General features: G+C 40.3%; 2 protein-coding genes across 2 annotated transcripts; both read right to left on the bottom strand.

Annotated features, from left to right (window-relative positions):
- Positions 1–88: 88 nt before the first annotated feature.
- tmie (transmembrane inner ear) lies at positions 89–11,078 on the bottom strand. Its single transcript, XM_076144764.1, has 6 exons — positions 11,051–11,078; positions 8,930–9,063; positions 8,471–8,485; positions 5,453–5,570; positions 5,002–5,151; positions 89–408 (listed from the first exon to the last, which is right to left on the bottom strand). Exons 1-6 carry the CDS (start codon positions 11,076–11,078, stop codon positions 89–91), a joined length of 765 nt encoding a protein of 254 aa, XP_076000879.1.
- Positions 11,079–13,775: 2,697 nt separating this feature from the next.
- Positions 13,776–18,162, bottom strand: ccdc13 (coiled-coil domain containing 13). The gene is given in 12 exon segments (XM_076144763.1): positions 13,776–14,241; positions 14,493–14,636; positions 15,059–15,159; positions 15,397–15,606; positions 16,239–16,415; positions 16,516–16,668; positions 16,808–16,912; positions 17,026–17,142; positions 17,227–17,310; positions 17,425–17,564; positions 17,646–17,830; positions 18,032–18,162. Coding segments are annotated over 12 exon segments (1,707 nt in total). The 3' UTR covers positions 13,776–14,081.
- Positions 18,163–18,999: the final 837 nt, after the last annotated feature.

Genomic DNA, 18,999 nt, shown 5'->3' with positions numbered 1-18,999 from the left:
TAATATATAAACATCCGTATAAAAAAGTGTCCAAAAATCGTCCAGGTAAAATATGAAATGTTTTTTCTCCAGTGTTTTGTCCATGAGTTCACTTTGCTTTCTTGCCTCCTCCTTTACCCCCTTTTTCTCCTTTACCCCCTTTGTCACCTTTGTCCCCTTTGTCCCCTTTGTCTTTGTCTCCAGATTTCTTCCCTTTTCCTTCATCACCGGCTCCGTCCTTTTTAGACTTCTCTCCTTTCTCTCCCTTCTCTCCTTTTTCACCCTTTTTCTTCGTCGGTTCATCTTTCTCTTCTCCTTTTCCCTCTTTGGATTCTCTGCCCTCTCTCTTCTTCTTCTCTCCTTTCTCACCGTCCACCTTAGCAGACACCGTCGTCACCTCTTCCTTTACCTTTTCCTCTACCTTCGCAGCTGCATGAAACACATAGAACAAAAGTTAGGCTTTGTGAAATCAGGATCCTCACTCCAACAACTGTAGTGGAAAGGACAATTTCTTCCAAGAGAGTGAAGCCATAATTAGGTTGTGTATAATGAAGGCACATCTGTTCTAATAAGCACGGTCTAGTTCTCGGGTTAATTGGGTTATTTGGTGGTTGAGGAATGAAAAACAAAAATTTGCTCTCAGCTTCATGCTTTTTTTTTGCAAATGATTTCAGTTTGAAGTTAAAGTCTTAAACCTGACTGATGAAATTTAAAATTACAAGTCAAAAAAATTATGAAATAGCTATGAGGTAATTAAACAGAGTGTCTCCAGTTTGACGTGCACATTTGAGCCAAAGAACAAATTTGTGTGTTTCCCCTCACAGTGACGTGCATCAGCAAGAAATATTGATGTTTGTTACACTTCAACAACGATTGTTAAAAAAGCTGTGAAAATTGCTCAGAGGAAAGAGTCCAGTTGGTGCATTACAGCGTGTGGCTTCTTTGCTTTTCTGTGGGTTTGTCTTTCCGATGGCAAAGCAAACATTTTCTCAGTCCTCCGCAAATGCTGCAGACACACAAGATACACAAACGATAGCCAACAAACCAAACAACACAAACACACACCAAATGTCACCGGTTGCCCAAGGGGTTCAAAATACACCTGAAATTGTTTTAACGCCGCGTCAGGTGAATCCAACAGACTTAAAATAATCAACCAACCATCAGAATGTTTGTGAAAGGGTTTCTTTGTGCTCCCGCTCTGCTCTGTAAATGTCTTCCGCTGCTATCCTTGTTTCTACTCAACTCTTAAGCTCCTTTCTTTAAGACTCTTTGCTTGATTGTCTGTGTGTGTGTGTGTGTGTGTGTGTGTGTGTGTGTGTGTGTGTGTGTGTGTGTGTGTGTGTGACATCTAATGTATTTTCATATAACAGCAGTTTTGTAGAACCAGATATGGTGATGTTGGTCAAATCTTAAGGGTTGTTTGACCTCTGGCCCTGTTTTCTGCAGCTACCATACATTCAGCTTGATGGCAGAAGAATAAATAAAGGTTAAAATCATGGCGAGGCTGTAAAACCTCAGCCCTTGACTAAATGTCTTTTGAGCAAAATTGAAGAGAAAACGCATTTATCTCACTCGAACGCATGTAAACATGCCTTTTAACGCAGCATGTTTGCTTTCCATTTTAAGGAGCCGGGCCGGATCTGCAACCTGAAATGTGTCGCTCAGCAGTGGGGATGTTTTTAAACCTCACACCACCTGTTGCCTTGCTCCTCTGCCAGAGTTGTGGGTTGACAGGGAGATGCAAGAAATGTGAATCGGTGCAACAACAGCTGAAACTGTCTGGTGAGCCTGTGACACCATATCTGCACCAAGCCGGCTGTTCCCATTTTTGGAGACTATTTAAGGATGTCTAAAGGCAGTTTCAGGTCATTTACAAAACGTTCACGATCCAAAACCAAAATTAAAATGTCGATTTACGACACAATCACAGGCTAACCTCAGCATGTTAATTTGATGACAGTGTTTAATATGTTACAGCCTTTTCATACCAGTTTAATGAGCTTTATTTGGGAACTTTGACACAGGAAATTGGCCTAGTATAGTAGTTATGTCTTCATTATTGTCAGCATTTTTAGATTTTTCGAATCCGGAGTATATTCATGGAAAGTGCTGTTTTTTAAGGAAGAAAAAAAACTGATGTGGCTGCTTGGCGACCATATTGTTTTCATTTTCAGCTTCCTGACATCCGCTTGAGGTCTGATGAATGGCAGTGGCTGATAAGTGAATTTAACAAATAGGAGTTTTCATTCTGCATACTTTATTTGAAGTGCAACGACACAAACTAACCAGCTTTCATTCCATCATCCTTCAATTTCTTTTCTTGTTGGCAATATAAGTGTAAACGCTTGCTCCTTTATTCAATCACACAAGAACAGCTCAGGTAGATTATGCAAATGAATTCATCCCTCATGGAAAGTCTCCCATTGGTACAATGCATTCCTCTAAATATTTACTCCACCCTGTATCACTTCTAGCACTGTTTGAGTCGTCTTCGTCTGTAGCATAACACGATAAAAAGGCTCCTTTGGGTTTTACATAAGGAAGATGGGAAGGTTACAAGGAAAGTTCAACTTTGACGCCTCACTGCACTTGCATTCCATTTATGCATAATCCCCATCCACCACAGTTTTATATGTTCTGTTTCTTTCATCTTTGGGCTCTTTGGAGCTCGGTAAACGTTTAATCGCCTGCTAAGTTGTGTTCGGTATTGTTAATTCTCATTGCTTTGGAAAGACAATTCCTACGTGTGCGCTTGCTTTGCAGAGTCATGCTTTGGCTAGGTCATAATTTTATTTAAAAAAAACTTTCTTAACTTAAGCAAGTGTATATTAGTCCTGACAGAACATTTTCACGACACCACACTAAAGTCACTCCATCCTCAGCCTGTGTGGTGATTTGATTCGTCAGACATTCTAACAGATTTCACAGTCATGGCCTGGCTATGCATGACAACATCTGTCCAGAAATGCAGCCGTGTATTTGCATATCTGCTTGTACGTTCAAGGACCTCTTTCAGTTCATCCAGAAGTATCACAGTGTGGTTTACTTGTGGTTGAGAGCAGCTATGTCTTATATGTTCATCCTTCTTTAGTCTTTCTCATGATTGCACTGGACCTACGCTCAACCCTCCCAGCTGCATGGTTGATTAGGTATGCGGTCGCAAACGAGGATTTACTCAAATGAAATAATTCATCTCTGTGTGTTGCCCATTGTCATTACACGTCCCTTGATTTGTTCTCCCTATAACCCAATTTGACACAGTTATCACGCAAGGACAATATACTGTATTGACAATTTAACGTTTTGCCCTGCTATAATTAATTGCAAATTAATGTATTCGTCCACATTGATACATAATATATAAAGTAGAGACAGAGGACAGGACAGAGGACAGATGTCAGCCCGCATTTTGTCTCCATTCATTGACCTCAAATGAAGAAAAAAAAAGTTTGGTGACACAAAGCTGACGGGCAGACAACTAAGAGAAGCAGAGAGGAAGGTAAGAAGTACAGACAGGAACAAAGTTCAGCCATTGATGATATTGTATCATCACAGTTGTATTTAATTTAGAATAGAAGGAAACAGTGTGAACGATAAGCTTTGTTTGAGACAAATATACAGGAAAGCAAAGAGACAGACACAAGACGTGCAAAGAATTATTAAAGGCCTTTCTCATTTCCATGCAAACGTGCATTGGCACTATGTGCATATATATATAAACACAACGGCAAGGCTTTTATAAAGAAGTAAAACCTTTCAAAGTGCTGTTATCTGCTGCAACAATCATTGCTGCACTACCAGATGCTGTGCTGACATTTCAATCCCATAACAACATCATCTGCTAGATTAATCCATACTGCACGGTAGATGGTTGATAAGTGCTCAAAGAAGACCTTTAAAATGGTGACCAGTGTGTATACTATGTATTTACAGTAACATCACTTAGTCAAGTGGAGTGTCTGAAGTAAGGTAAGTAGGAGAAAAGAGGAGAAGGAAAATCAGGCAATCTCTGGTGGAGTGATGGAGCCGGGGGGCTCCTCGCTGACCCGAGCTACTGAGGTCTGGCTGCTGTTTGTGCTTTGGGCGACCTGCTCAGAGACTGTTTGTACAGCAGAGGCATCTGGGATGGCTGGAAGAGAAGAGAAGAAAAGAAAAGAGAAGTGAAGAGAAGAGAAGAGAAGAGAAGTGAAGTGAAGAGAAGAGAAGAGAAGAGAAGAGAAGAGAAGAGAAGAAAGTCGAGCAGTAGAACTGAGCCAGTGAGTGCAGTGAATTTTGAATGACAAGAAGAGACAGTAAGAAATTAAGAAATCAACGTTGCCGGCGGAAACTCTTTTATGTAACAGCGGTGCAGCTGCCTAACCAGCTTCAATCAGCGAACAGCGTTTAACCAGAACCAAACCATTCAACCTACTTACCCACATGAATATGGGTTTTAAAAACACTGTATTCTGAAATCTTAACCGTACACAAACTGCTGAACTCATATTGTTGTGTTCCTCATTTGAAAGAATTGGAGCAAAAGGAGTCTTTGTGTTTGTGTTTTTGTGCAGTTTTAACTTTAGATGCATATTTCCACTTTTTACTTCTACTCTACATTTCACACAGAAACAGTTTACCTTCCATTCCACTGCATTTATCTGACATGTAGTTTCTTTGCCGATTATTATTATTATCTAATAGAAGAGCATGCATTCACAGGAGCATGTAATCTTTGAGTTGACGCAAGATCATTAACAATAATTGGTGCTACAAGGTTTTTCATCCTGTCATGAAGATCCTTATATTTCAAAGTTATGTGTGGAATATTGCATATCTCCAGTATTTGATTCCAAGGCTTCAGAGGTACAGAATGAAACGAATGTTAAGACAGGCAAAGTCTAAGAAATTGTAGAACTGAGCAGACGCGGTTTTACATTTTCAAGACAAACAGATGATGACGATGATGCTGATAGAAGTGGGGCAGTCCTGAAGAGGAAGCCTCTGACATGGTGTGCAGATAATTTCGAGAGACACACTTACATCCTGGGATCTCAGTGAGCTCGTTGAGAGGTGGCACTGTCTCTAACGTGTTGGCATATTTCTTGGCTGCCTGTCTTTGTAAATTCCGGGCCTCGATTTCCTTCCTGGTTCTCGGGATTCGGCATTTGAAGATACAGCACAGTGTAATAACTGGAGGACAGAAGAGAGTGATACAGAAACACAATGAGTTCAAGAATGAGATGTGCCTTAACACAAAAATAAGCCAATGGATCAACTAAATAACTGTGTGCTAACTGTACTAACTAACACTATTATTACTATTAGGGTTAGTCTACAGTTGCAATCTTTCTTTATTCAAATCTTTCTTTATACAAATCTCAAATAGTTATTACTACTCATCAAATTATTACTTGATCATGACCAGTATGGCCGCTGCAGATGTCCCTAGTGAGAGAATGTTTTGTGGCTTGATTTTGTAAATTTTACTTACCAACTGCTAATGTAAACATTGCGAAAATGCCAATGACCTGCCATAGCCGAAGTCCCCAAAAAACAACTGTCTCTGAGTTGACAGGTTCTGGCTTCTTTGGGGGATCTGTGGGTGCAAGCTTTGGATGAAGGAGAACAAGAATGTGAATGTCTGTGTATCAATAATATACATATGTGCAGCATATGTGTGATGCTTTGACTTTTTGAGACAAATCAACCAACAAAATAGCATGATATTTTCCAATCATGTTTGACCTGTTTTGAGTTGTTCAGGTTATCTTCCTGGCCTCTGGTGCAATGTAATATGAATGTAATGCAACGTATGGTAAATCAATGCATACATACGGTCACATAATCAAAACATGAAATGAGACGCTCACGGATTAAATGTCACACGGCAAACTGTAAATTGTAATTTGGTCATTATTGCTCTCTGCTGCACACTGCCTCAACAAACAGGAGTCTAATGTTCACCTACAGGCTTACCATGAATCATTATTTGCAATTATTATTCCAAATAAAGAAAACTGCTGGCTTTAGAGTTGATTTTCATATTTCTACTAATCAGAATCCTTCTTGTGCCTCAACCACCATGACACATACACACATACACACACACACACACACACACACACACACACACACACACACACACACACACACACACACACACACAGACAATCTGCATCTACATATCAGCCTCCAGCCTGTATGTATCTGCCCATTTCCCCTTAGTTGTTAAGCCTTTCACCTTTACCAGCCTTGCCTGTGAGTCATGCTGCTGGGTGAGTTAGTGTGTCACAGAAGCTCGTCTGTTGATAGTCTGTTATGGGATAAATATGCCTTTTTCACTGAGATTTTAATATTACATTTAAAGACCTTGAAATTCGCCTCATACAAAAATTGTAATCACTTTTGGAATATTTGGAGTATTTCTCGAATTTCCGTACATTTTCCGATATGTCATGTTTCGTCTAAGTGCCTTGAATTTCCACACTTAACAGTTCATTCAATAATGTCCAAACATTATTCTCATATTTCATAGGACCTGTCAGCAGGGGATGGAAACAATAAGGGATGTCTGTGCATGTGTGTGTGCGAGATCGGTGGGTTAGGTCACCATTTTGCTGGAGCCGACCAAAGCTTGAATCGAATGTTTGGCTGATAAAATCACTTCATCGACCATTTGACTTAATGTTACACAATTGTTCTGGAAACTCAATACCTATGTGCACGAAAATGGACTGTTATTACATTTGTTGCCTTTACTGATAACAACATCTAGCGACGTAATGGAAAACTGTCCTCAATATAAGCGGAGAGGACCGCATGTTTAACACCATCGATCAATGATGCATCAAAATGAACCACAAAACTTGCCCACCTCTTGTTAATGACATATAACATAAAAGTGCAATAAATGTAAGGACTGTGAATGTAAATAATGTATTAAAAATGAATTTGATTCAGTCAGTTTGCAAGTCAATTTTTAATAATATTTCATTGAGTATTAAAGATTTAATATGATAAAGTCAGTGTTTGTTTGACAGAACTGGTTTAAAGTTAAAGCCTGTGTCAAGGTCTTCCTATAGGGAGGGACTGATGTGATTGCATGGCAGCAAAGACACTGCAAAGAAAACACTTGGCAGACCCTATACATGTTAACGATTCCTTTACAGACGGATTAGGTCCTAAGTGCTGTTCTTCAATACTGGGAATGGATTCTTTTTTGCTGCAAGTGTGATTCTGTAATGTTCAGTAAGTCTTGTCCTTCATGATACAGATTAGAGGACATCAGTCTGAAGTTTTCCTTTGTTGACATGCACAACACAGATTCGGAAGCATACTGGCCTGAAGTTAATACATATAGATTGTTCTGCCTGAATCAATGCTGCTTTTTAGAGTACAAGCTGAAATGATTTTCTGTAGGGAATTTTTTGGTTCCAGAAACAGAAAAATTCCGCCCAGTGACAGGTTAAGTTTTTCAGTAGTTTTAGATAATTTGCCAAAGGATGTCAGTAAGTACAAATGTATGATGTAAGACTAGTCCAGGGCAAGTGAGATTCTATCTACAGATGTTTGGATTCACTGTCAGCTTGTGTGTTCACTGATGAAAAGACTGAATCATAATGAATCTAAATGGAAACTTTGTAACTTTGCTTATCCAAAACAGTGTTGAATATTTAATGTTGGAAGTAAAAGAGTTACAACCTGAAGCCTTCATAACTTGACACCTGTAAATACTGACTGTATGAGCGGGGCCAACAGTGTAAACAACATTAGAAACACAAGCGTTGATTTCAAAAGCTTTGAATGCTTCATGCCACATCCAGGAGGAAGCTGCTCCTAGATGTTTCTAGTGTTTTGTGTGATCCTCTATAAGAAGCTCATAGGTTTGTTTGCCACAGAACAAAGTTTGTGCATGTCCAAAATAAGCATTTTAAGTATATAATATACATATAATAGAAACATATGGTATATTTACATTACAATATCAACACAACAAATGATGTAACATTGCCATTATGCAATGTTCTTGTTTATTTTCATAGTAATTATTTCCAAAATACTTTAAATTTAATCCTTTTTCATGGTTAGTTTAAATTGCTTTGTTATGCAACCTTATTTGTGTTAATTTAGTAGAGGAATGATTGTTGTTTTAGTATATCACCATCAGTCTATATGCTACTTTATCCTTCCTCACAGTCAGTGTATTATGCAACTCCCCTATTCGACAATTATCAGCATTTCAGGAGTATAATCGTCTTTAACAACAAACATCGGACCTCAGCCATTGTTGTAGTTGCTCAAAATATAGAATAACTTGTCGTACCAGGTTTTGTCATATTCACCACATCACGTATCAGGTTTCAACATATGTTCATGCTCTCTTCCTTAAACAACAACTGCGATCATACATTAATCACACAGAGCTTCCAAAACACACACACGGCACAGAGTAACCTGAAGGTGTTGCTGAGAGGAACCTGTGGAGGACACGGTGATATCAGGCTCTTACCTCAGGATCCGGGACCTGGGAAAAGACGGAGGACAAGCACTGAGACAACAGCACTGCTCCCCAGCCCCGCAGGAGGAGCTGAGGAGGACACACAGGCTGATCCCCTGCCATTCTCTCCCTGTTTTCCCCCTGCAGCCACCCTGCCCCCTCTCTCCTTCTTCCTCTCTCCCTCTTTCTCTCTGCCTGCCTGCCTGCACCGCCGCCGTATACTGGACAGGACCACAATGGCCTTGGGTGATTAATGGTGACTATGGTGCTGACTGCTCTGTCTCATCCAGTGCACAGTTGTCTGCTGCTCTACTCGTCTGCCTCTCACCCCTCTCCCACAAGACTGCAGGAACCCAAAAGAAGACACACCGGTCGCCCCTGCAGGCAGCTCCTAACTGTTGCACTGCAATGGAGGGAGCCTACCCTGCTGTTAGGGGACATTAATTAATTAATAGGCCTGGTGTGGTTTACAGCCAGCTCATCCTGCTGTGATCGGGCAGTTAACACACAGCGTGGGGGATGGGCATTACAGTACACCATGAGGCTGCCCTGCGTAGGACAGGACAGCAGATGAGAGCCATAACCTTCATCCTCGCTGCCTCGTCCTTTCAGGGTGGTTAAACGTGACGAGTAACGATGCTGTCCAGTGTTGTGAAAGCTTGCTAGCTAAGACGGAAACCAATTAGCTCATCCAGGTGGTGGCGCTGCAATGTCCACTTTTATATTTTGGTCTATAGCCTTTGAAAAGTAAATCACAGTTCTGTTTTTCTTGGACCTTGTGATTCACAAAAAGTATGGCAATATTTGTTCTTAACATGAATACAAAATAATCCAATTGCATTTGGCACAAATTGAGTTACAAACCTAGATTATGTGACAAATCGATGCAAACATCTTAGGAACGCAGCATATGTAAACATATTGGTTCAGACTACATAAATATATATAACAAAAAAGTGAACCTGTTAGTTAGAGACTCCTTGTTTGACTTTGTAGTCCAACTTGGCTAATCATTAACCCACAAAATTGAATCTTTCTACCGTAAATCTCTATAGTTATTTTCCTTGGCGTCACTGAAGGATGGATCAAGAGGTTGCATCTTCACGCTTCAAACAATGAAGGTCAAATCAAATGACATGTTGGACAGTAATGTAGGGAGTCCAAAGGTCTCCCCCAGAGGGACACGCTAGGAATGTTTGACTTGTTTGTCCTCTGGCCATATTCTGAACGACATTGTATGTGATCGAACAAACATGCCCAGGTCCTTAAGCTGGTAGAACCTCCACTTAAAGCCTGGAGATGTATATTTATTGAATGTTTCTGTTGGTGTACAGCAAATTCCTTGGGAAAGAGTATCGAAATCAGTACCTGTCAGGAATCCAGCAGATGAGTGAAGTGGAATTCCAGGTTGATAATGCAATTTATGTTATGATTATCTGAGAATATTAAAGAAAATCATTGAGCTTTTCTTTCTTTTCTTTGTTGCATGTTTATCTTACTGCCTAACACCACCTTTACACAGTACTGTACTACATGAACATTTACATTCACTGAGTACTGTATATTTCTCTGGTATGTCACATCCTGTTCTCTCTAACAGTTATTCCTGTACGCCTTCACTAGGAACAAACCACAAAATGCAGCAGCCTGACATCCGAGGTGTTTCAATTCAAACAATAGTGCTGCTGCCAGTGACATTTGTGGGCGATGTCAATGCCACAGTGTTTTGCATGTGTAAAGAGCCTTGGTTTGTGTGACTCACTGGACATGAACTTCTCTCTTTTCCACAATATACAGTTAAGTGTACAAACCTTGATGATTCAGCTGACCTGCACATTAAGGATATCTGCACCGGTGATGATGGGTACACATGACACAGCCAGTGATTCAAACTTCCACTTCTCCTACCTTTCCTTCCCACTCTGGCTAGAATAAATGTTTTTTTTCCCCTCACACAGGAAGAGTTTCAGTCTATTGACGCAGAAACATCAGTGGTCATTTAGTTAGATATGGAAACAAAATTTCAAAAAGATTGTGGTTTGTTTTTGTCAGAACAAAATAGTGTTCCCTGGACAGACAAATAAAAATATTTTAGATTTAGAGAGAACATGGGGAGCAATTCAGCAGTTTATTATAGTGGAAAATGTGTTCCACCATAGGGGGGATAAGATGAAAACGAGTGAAGACTGATGGTTAGGTCACCACAGGAATGAAATGAAGCAGCCTTTAGTGGCAGAGCACAGGACAGTTTGAGAGGAACTACAGTCTGTGTACAAACAGCAACTCTGCAAGCAATTTTGTCATACGTCTGGTAATACGTCCAATTGCGTCGTGCTGTTGTCCTTGAATTGACTGGTAGTCAAATATTTACATAACCAATTAATCTACATTGCCATAAATGATATGAATAACTTCCATACACATACCAGCTTAAACCCATGACTAGGTCAGAGCTATACCATCATAGAATGTGGCTTCTTCACCAGGATTGCATGAATACTGACTTACCTACTTGATTCCATCCAGCAGCAATCAGTTTATTGATATAATTAATTAAATGCACAATAATTAATACTACATACTCATACTTACCAATTTTCTGTGACACAGACAGCGTCATCGACAGAATTCCACAATAAGAGCGGTTCGTAGACATGGCTGACCACACTGCCATCTAGTGATGCATCCTGTAACTTGACACAAATTTCAACATTTATTATGCAGCATGGATAATCAATTTGTGTTATGATGTTTGTCAAACTGCTAAAACAGAGAATATTGGTATTAAACTCTACAGTGCTGTTGTGGCTGTTAGGGAAATGCAAGTGAAGCAAAATGTTGAAAATGCCTCTGATTTTTGAAATAATATGGCAAAAGGCACAGATCAAAATCAAGATTATCTTATTTTGTTGACAGTATTACAATAAAAAAACAATATACTGCATTATTTGGGTAATTATCTGTATCAGTGAGAATGTTTTTCGCTTGTCTTGTAAACTTTGATGAATGTTTCACAGGTAAACATTGTTGCTCATTGCTTCGCCACTGTCTTAGTAAAGATAACAACAATTTTATTTCTCCTTACTGTAAATGAGCACATTAGGGCTCAACTGTTTATTTTCTTTCCATTACATGTAAATGAGAGGTACAGGGGAGATGAATGGACTCATAGAGGCCCAAACCGTTTTTTGGCCTGAGAAAAGTTCACAGATCCCTCATATACTGATGGCTAACTTTAACCTCTGCGTTCACAGCTCCACTATTTACTTTAGTTTCTGGATGCAGTCAATGGTCTGCAGGAAGCATTGGTCCAGAACGAGGGAATACCTCTGAGGAGAAGGATGGAGAAAGGAGTCATTCAAACCTGGAATGACAAATAGTTGAGGCTGTTTACGTATGCTGTGTTTACATAAGTTTGTGTTTGGTTTGGTGGGCTATTGGGCATTTTGGAATAAATCTACACCTTTCTGCGTAATACAGCTTCATAAAACAATATTAAAATTGTTTGGGGAAGTGTAATTTATTTGAAAGTGATGACACCTTTTGATGACTGAAGTCAACTGGAGTACTTATTAATCTGTGACAACATTGGTATTTAACTATAATAAAATGGAAATGATTATTGAACAGAATAGCAGTTTTACAATAAAAAATGGGAAAATATTCAAGTTTGCTCTTATCTAATATACTGAATTTCCACAATAAAGGTTTCAAATATGTTTTGGGAGAATATGCGCTGCATTCATGAACACCGACCTCCTTTTTAGATGTTATGGCAGATTTAAAAAAACAACAAAAAGCAAGTTAAACATTTTCTCTGGACTTGTGCACTTATGGATCACGACAACTATTTGCTCCATCAACATGCATTCTGACGCACTTTGCAGCATTTGCAACATATTTGGCAAATCGGCTGAACATGCAGTCATGAGGCCAATGGTATCTCTTCCTCCTCCGGTGACACATCTCAACAGTGAGTGGTAGCCTCTAAAGACTCCCTCACCTTCTATCCAGGAGGTATTCAACACAAGCTGTTTTTTGTTTCTCAGAGCATAAAGGCTTTCTTCATCATGTCCAAACTCTGATATTTTTGTCTTGTGGCACTTTCTCGCTCAGTCCAATGGGGACCTGCCAATCTCCCACAGGGTTCTGGAAGAAATAGTGCGGTATTTGAAGCAGCACACTAACTCAGCCATGGTTTTAAATTAAGCGTGATGTGGAGGGGGGGTGGGAGAGAACAGGGGGGTTTCTGCTGAAATCCTTTTGGCCAGATCAGAAGAAAATAACTCGGATGTTAGTATGAATTCAGGGGGCCACTCCCAACACGCTACACATTACTGGACAACGTTTAGAATAAGAACCTAAGATCATACCGTACACATCTCACATGCTCGGGGGGGTAAATGTATGGAGGACTAAAGTGGGAACTTGTGTAGGCTGAGTCTGCATTCACTTTCAACCACTATTCCCACAACCCTGGTTCCAAGTCAAAAATGATTAGCGGTAATATTCAAAAGGAATACTGACGCATTTGGGAACTTATGTGGTGTTTACTATTTGCATTTCCCTGTCAGGCATAAAACATACAACATACAACAGTCGGAAGCCACAATATTTCATTGCGCAAATCAAATGATGCTTTACTTTCAACTCAACATTCTCTTGTGGTTACCAATGAACAGACACGTATTCTATTAGTGAAACGAGACATTTACAAAACAACAAGCACACAGGAAGTGATAGAACAGGGAGATACAGTATGTGATCAGCATCCATCATTTCTGTAGGAACAGCTGTTTGATGCCATCAAGAGTTAAGATGAAAGCTCTGCTACTCAAGGTCTAAGTGGTTTAACTGAGGTCACTGCAAACACAAAGGGGACATCATGTGTTGGTTTTCAGAGTTCAGATGAAGGAAAAACCAGGGATCCGTATGATATTTTGTGTGCTGCGACACAGAGCCTGTTTTCCTGCCAGCTGCTGTTTGTCACATGTCTCAGCTGGACGTGGGGTCCAGCAGGGACCAGCCACTTCCCCTGGTTACTGTCTTGTCTGTGCTGTCACAGAGCCTGCAGGAAAACATGCTTGACCTGTCCCATCACGTCACAGTAGAGCAGCAGGTCTTCATGGAGAGTTCCCTCCTTACCGATGTCCCCGAGTGCCTTAGCCTCGTCCAGCTGAATGACCAGCCAGGGGACAGACACGACTACAACTGCTGTATTATTTGTTTTTCTCCAAACTGCTCTTCCTAATGCACACCTGCCTGTTCAAGGAGGGAGCCTCTCTTTGAATGGTCTCTCCCAAGGTTTCTTCCTTTTCCTACATTCCTATATTACAGGTTTTTGGGAGCTTCCTAGAAAGCTCTGGACTGGGTCAGCGACTCTCTGTTGTTGTGGGCCTGTGAACCCCTTTGAGACATTGTATGTGATATTGGGCTATACAAATAAACTTAACTTGATGGAGCAGACAAGCAAAATCAAATATTCTCTGTAGCTCCACGTGTGGTTACATTGAGCACTGTCTATAGGCGGTACGATCATCAGATATAAATTTCGCATTTCAAACGTTATAACTGGAAAAACAGCCACAGAATATCTAGCTAAAACAATTTTAAAAGGTTTGAGTCACGTGATTCTACTCTTAGTGCCTGCTTTGCCATGGATCGGCCCTTTCTCTGAATCTAGCTTCGCCTTTTCCAGCTGCTGCTGCAGGATCTCCGTCTTTTGATTCTCCTCCTGGAGTCTCTGTTCAACCTCCAGACACCTCTGCTGCATCACTCTCTCTCTGTCAAAACAAAGGAGGGTTATGAAAACTAAAATTGCTAAGATTGCACATAAATATTTTTTGATATACAGCATATGCCTAGAATTCTATATATTTACGATACATGTTGTAATGGTGGTAAAGGACTGTTGGAAACAACCCTGCAATGCTAAGAAAATCAATAAAAATGGCCCAAATACTAACAGTGAAAGAGGAATGTACAACACAAGAGTGAGTACTGGAATGTTACAATTCAGTACAACATAAATTACTTTGTCTGGACGTCTTTGAGGAGCCCCAGGAGTCTGTCTTTCTCAACACACAAAGTATGATAGAGGTTTTTATATTCAACACACTGGGACATCAGTCGGCTCATGTCAGCTGAACAATGTGGACACGTTGAAGAATTCAGGCCCCTGAGAAGAAAAGGACACATATTTCAGTTGATATTTCATAACTCAGACGTCCATATATATACACGTCAGCTTACTCCATAGTGCCTCATACAGAAGCTGCCACCAGTTAATGCCCAAGTTTAGAAACTATATAATCTATGACAAGTCGACAAAATATCACTGGAACAGAAAACTCTGCAGAATTCACTGATAAAGCTGTGAGGCAATAAAATAGATCAATAACCTGATTACAACAACAAAAGGGTCCCATTGGACAGACTGAATTATTATCATTAACATTATTCTGCCAGAAAACATGAATTACAACCTGCTTACTGCAGCATTTAACCTACTTTGCTTAAGGTCGTACTTCAATTCTATAAATGGTGAAATGCTCCAATGACGACAACGTTTGATTACATGATTACCATAGACACACATACCCCATGGAAGACATTTTGTTGTTACTGGCACCCTCTACTGGTATATCATGTGAACTGCAAAGTGTTGTCTTTGAGTTGCTCTGTCTGTCCATGTCTTCTTCCTGCAAGAGTACACACACATTTAATGAGCTAACATATCTTTAAGTCAATGTTTTTGCATCTCTGGCACAGCAACAAAAACAGTTGTTTTAAATGATTACTCAAACATTTATAGGAATGTTTGAGTTCCTCTGAATGTTCAATTCAGTAGCATGTTTGACAAACAACCTTTCAAATTAAATTTAATCCTTAGGGCTGAGAAGTAAAATATGTCATTCTGCCTTTTAAATGCTGTTTACCTTGCAGGAGAGCTGCTGGATTTCTTCCTCCAGTTCTTTGACCTTGGCCTCTTTCTCAGCAACTATCTGATTTAGCTTCTGGATGAGAGTGTTTTGACTTGAGGGTTCACTGCCGAGCTGCTGTTCCACATTCTGTCGAGTGTCCTTGCTCTGTACATTCTTCTGCGGACTTTGCAGTTTCAGCGCCTCCAGCAGCTGGCTTTGACGCTTCTGCCAGAGGTAAATATGATACACGGTATGTATTCATAATGTTAATATGGAATGTATGCTCTGTGAAACGTCTAATTTTGAGATTTTATCATTGTAACAAAAGCTGAATACACTGGCTGATGAAAAGGTTATAAACCTAGTACAGAAATATGCAAACCGATTCCATTTTGAGCAGAGCAGAGAGTCTAAGGAGGTCAAATAAGGGGAGAAGGTTGCTGAACTCGTTTAAAACCACAATCACGATGAGCAGCACATAATCACTGCTCACCCACTTTGTAGGCTCTTGGGTAGCACTTGGCTCAAATGAGGGCAGCTGCATGAAATATCTGACAAATAATCATTCAACACAAAATATTACAGTTAAAGCCCTTACCTTCTTCCTCACATGTCAGACTCTTATCAGCCACGTGTCATATTCAATACAAAATGTTTTAAGTAGTATTAGCTCTGTTTCTGCCAGCCAAAGTGTATCAAATGATCGTCAATTGTGACCCTAACTCATTAAGGTGGTCAACAAATGGCTGCACAATTTTGCCAAAACATCATCCTGCCAAGACAGTGTGTCCACATAATGGTGGATAAATGAATTGTGAATATAACCAGAGATTTTTTTTTACCAGTTTTACTCTTACCAGTAGAGCTTCCACAAAGTCATCATCATGTTTACTCTTCTCCAGCACGGTGGCGATGTCGACCTTCAGAGTTTTGATTTCAGAGGTCAGAGATTTGTTCCTGGCCCTTATACTTTCCAGCTTTTTCTTCACGTCTTCATGCTCTTTCTGTAGGGCCTTGTAGTCCGCTGAGATCCTCTGTAGAGTCGTGGAAAAAGAGCACGGATTTCATGCAGACTTTTATATTCCAACTAGGAATGATGGTATATAGAATTGCGGTATAATGTGTCAGTCATACGTCCAACGACTCCCTCTTCTCCTTCTCCATGGAGCGGATGTGGTTGAGGTTCCTGTCTTGATGGCGGTTTCTCTGAAGATCTAGGAGTTCTTCATCTACACTTGTGACATTTGGCTGCCTGGACTGGATCAGCTGTTGCTCAAGGTCCCGTACCTAAAGCATATTGACCCTTTTTTGTCTTTCTTGTACCACTAATCATTTTGTCTTATTTTGCAGGTTCATTTTGATGGGCGGTAGATCAGCTCCTGGGGCAGTCACCAGCAGTTCCCTCAGTAATTCTAAATCATCTTACCCTTGACTGAAGACCTAGAATTTGCTGTGAACGGCCTCTGAAGCTCCCTGGGCTGTTTAGTAATTGCTGAAAGTTGACCTCCTCTCCAACCTCACTGATCAATACCTAAATTGAGACAGTGGGATTTTCATATAGGCAACAATTGATATTCTAAAGACAACAGAAGCCAGTTAATATTTGATAACATATACTGAAGCCATGGAAAAATGCTCTTGTACCTTCTGGGCTACTTTCAGCTCCCGTGTGACAGACTGAAGATTATTGCGATATTCTGATACTTTCATCTGGGCAGCAGCTAATTTTTCCTGTAGAGATTTCACCATGGGATTTTCCTGCTTTGAAAGAGGAAGTATATATCCTTGGAATATATATATATATAATAATATTGAAACATATTTGGTGCTCACATTAAGACCTACCTCAGAGTCTTCAGTACACCTGTAATCCTGTGTCTTTGCATCAGCATTTGGCCCTGGTGGAGAGTGTTTTGATAGAGCCTGTAGCTATAGAAAGGGTCACATTATAATTAAGTTACTTTGTGTTATGATTAATCTCGTTATAAATCGCAGGAACATCCAGCCATCCAATCAGATTAAACATACAGATAATTGAGTTACCTCTTTCTCAAGCTCTCTGACTCTGTTGCTGTTTTTCTTTGCTTGCATCTTTTGTTGTTCAATTTCAACACTAAGCACTCTGTTCTTCTTAGACAGCTCGACAATCTTGATAGCTGCTGCATCCCCTACGCCTGATATGCCTAAACAACATGGATTGATCATTAAATCCCTGTTAGGTGGTCTGTATGGAAAATAAGCAGATATGCGCAGTAGTTGCATACCAGCTAAGGCCAGACGTTCCTCCTCCACTTTCTGCTTCAGGTTTTTCAACTCAGAATCTCTTTCGCCCACGATTTTGAAGAGACGATTATTGACATCCTGTAGCTCTGCCACCTGGTCTAACAAGTGAAGGTTCTCCTTTTGTAGCCGGCTGCGGGGAGGTTAGTTTAAATCAACGTTCAATGGGCTTAATCGTGATTATGATTATGATCCACTCCAACTGTAAATAAACCCACAGGAGCTTGGTGGGACAAAGTAGATGGAGCTCGCAGCTGCCTGCTGGGGAGTCTTATCAGTGAGTTAAACACATCAGCTCAGCCTTTGAGACACTCACCTGTCTGAATCATCCATTTCAAAGCTGTCTTGTTCATCCTGGTCGTCATGTAACTCAGGTGTTGCACTGTCATTCAACTTATTCGCGTCCATCTGCTTCCTTCCATCTTGTTCTCTTTTCCTCTGCTGTCTTTGCAAAGCTTCGCACTGAAGCTGCATGAACTTCATTTTCTCCTCATCCGCCATTATCGACGGTGCACTGCAGAAGGTAACAGTAAAAGTCAACTGAAATATGATTATGAAGAGGAAAGGTAAGGGCTTCAGATAATCCCAGCTACTGTGTATAATATTGCTGTTATTGGCAATATTGCCTTGATATTGTATGGAGATGCAAGATACACCCAATGGCTGCGCTTGAACGCATCATCAGCAATGTAATCTGGGGCCAAGAGGCGTCAGGGGTCTGCAATAATCAACGCGTCCTTACCTCTCAAACCAAAGCCACCTGGTGGCGCTCTCCTACATCGGCTCCTATTGTTATACTGTCAAGACGCCCGAGTGACGACATCATTCACTCCGCTGATTCATGATGCCAAGTCAGCCTCCGTACAAAGACTAAGATGACGAAATAAAAGTTACAACTTCACTACTTTTCAGTGTAACCAACCAGTGCACCAAATTCAACCAAAACACCGGGCCCTCTAGTTGGAGAGAATTTGCCTAATTTTGGTACATTTTAAGTGGAAATAGTGGCCAATAACTTTCACTACAATAAAGTGCAGTGCCACCAGAAATCAGTGTTGGCAAAAAGCAAATAGGAATCACCAAGGACTCGCATATAATATATAACTACATAACTATGTTCGACATATTTCCCCAGTATATACTGTATAAATACCGTTCTTTACACGAATTAACCAGGTACTACCACACCACGAAATTATTGCACAGTCTAGTATGGTCAATGGTTTCAATGTTGCCTGACGTCAGAATCAAATCTATCAGATTACAAGCAAGCAAACCAGCGCAACGTACCTACTTGCAGCTCTTCAGTAACCTCACACTAAAACACCATATTATATT

The sequence above is a fragment of the Genypterus blacodes genome, unplaced genomic scaffold, assembly GCF_046128005.1.
Source record: "Genypterus blacodes isolate CSIRO-AG114 ecotype Tasmania unplaced genomic scaffold, CSIRO-AGI_Gbla_v1 ptg000029l_1, whole genome shotgun sequence".
Classification (NCBI taxonomy): domain Eukaryota; kingdom Metazoa; phylum Chordata; class Actinopteri; order Ophidiiformes; family Ophidiidae; genus Genypterus; species Genypterus blacodes.
This window is presented reverse-complemented; position numbering and strand designations above follow the sequence as displayed.

Coding starts and splice junctions, on each gene's coding strand:
- tmie (XM_076144764.1), bottom strand. CDS start 11,078: ATGACGCTGTCTGTGTCACAGAAAATTG. Junction 5,152..5,452: donor AATGTTTACATTAGCAGTTG/GTAAGTAAAATT, acceptor TCTGTCCTCCAG/TTATTACACTGTGCTGTATC. Junction 409..5,001: donor GCTCACTGAGATCCCAGGAT/GTAAGTGTGTCT, acceptor TGTTTCATGCAG/CTGCGAAGGTAGAGGAAAAG.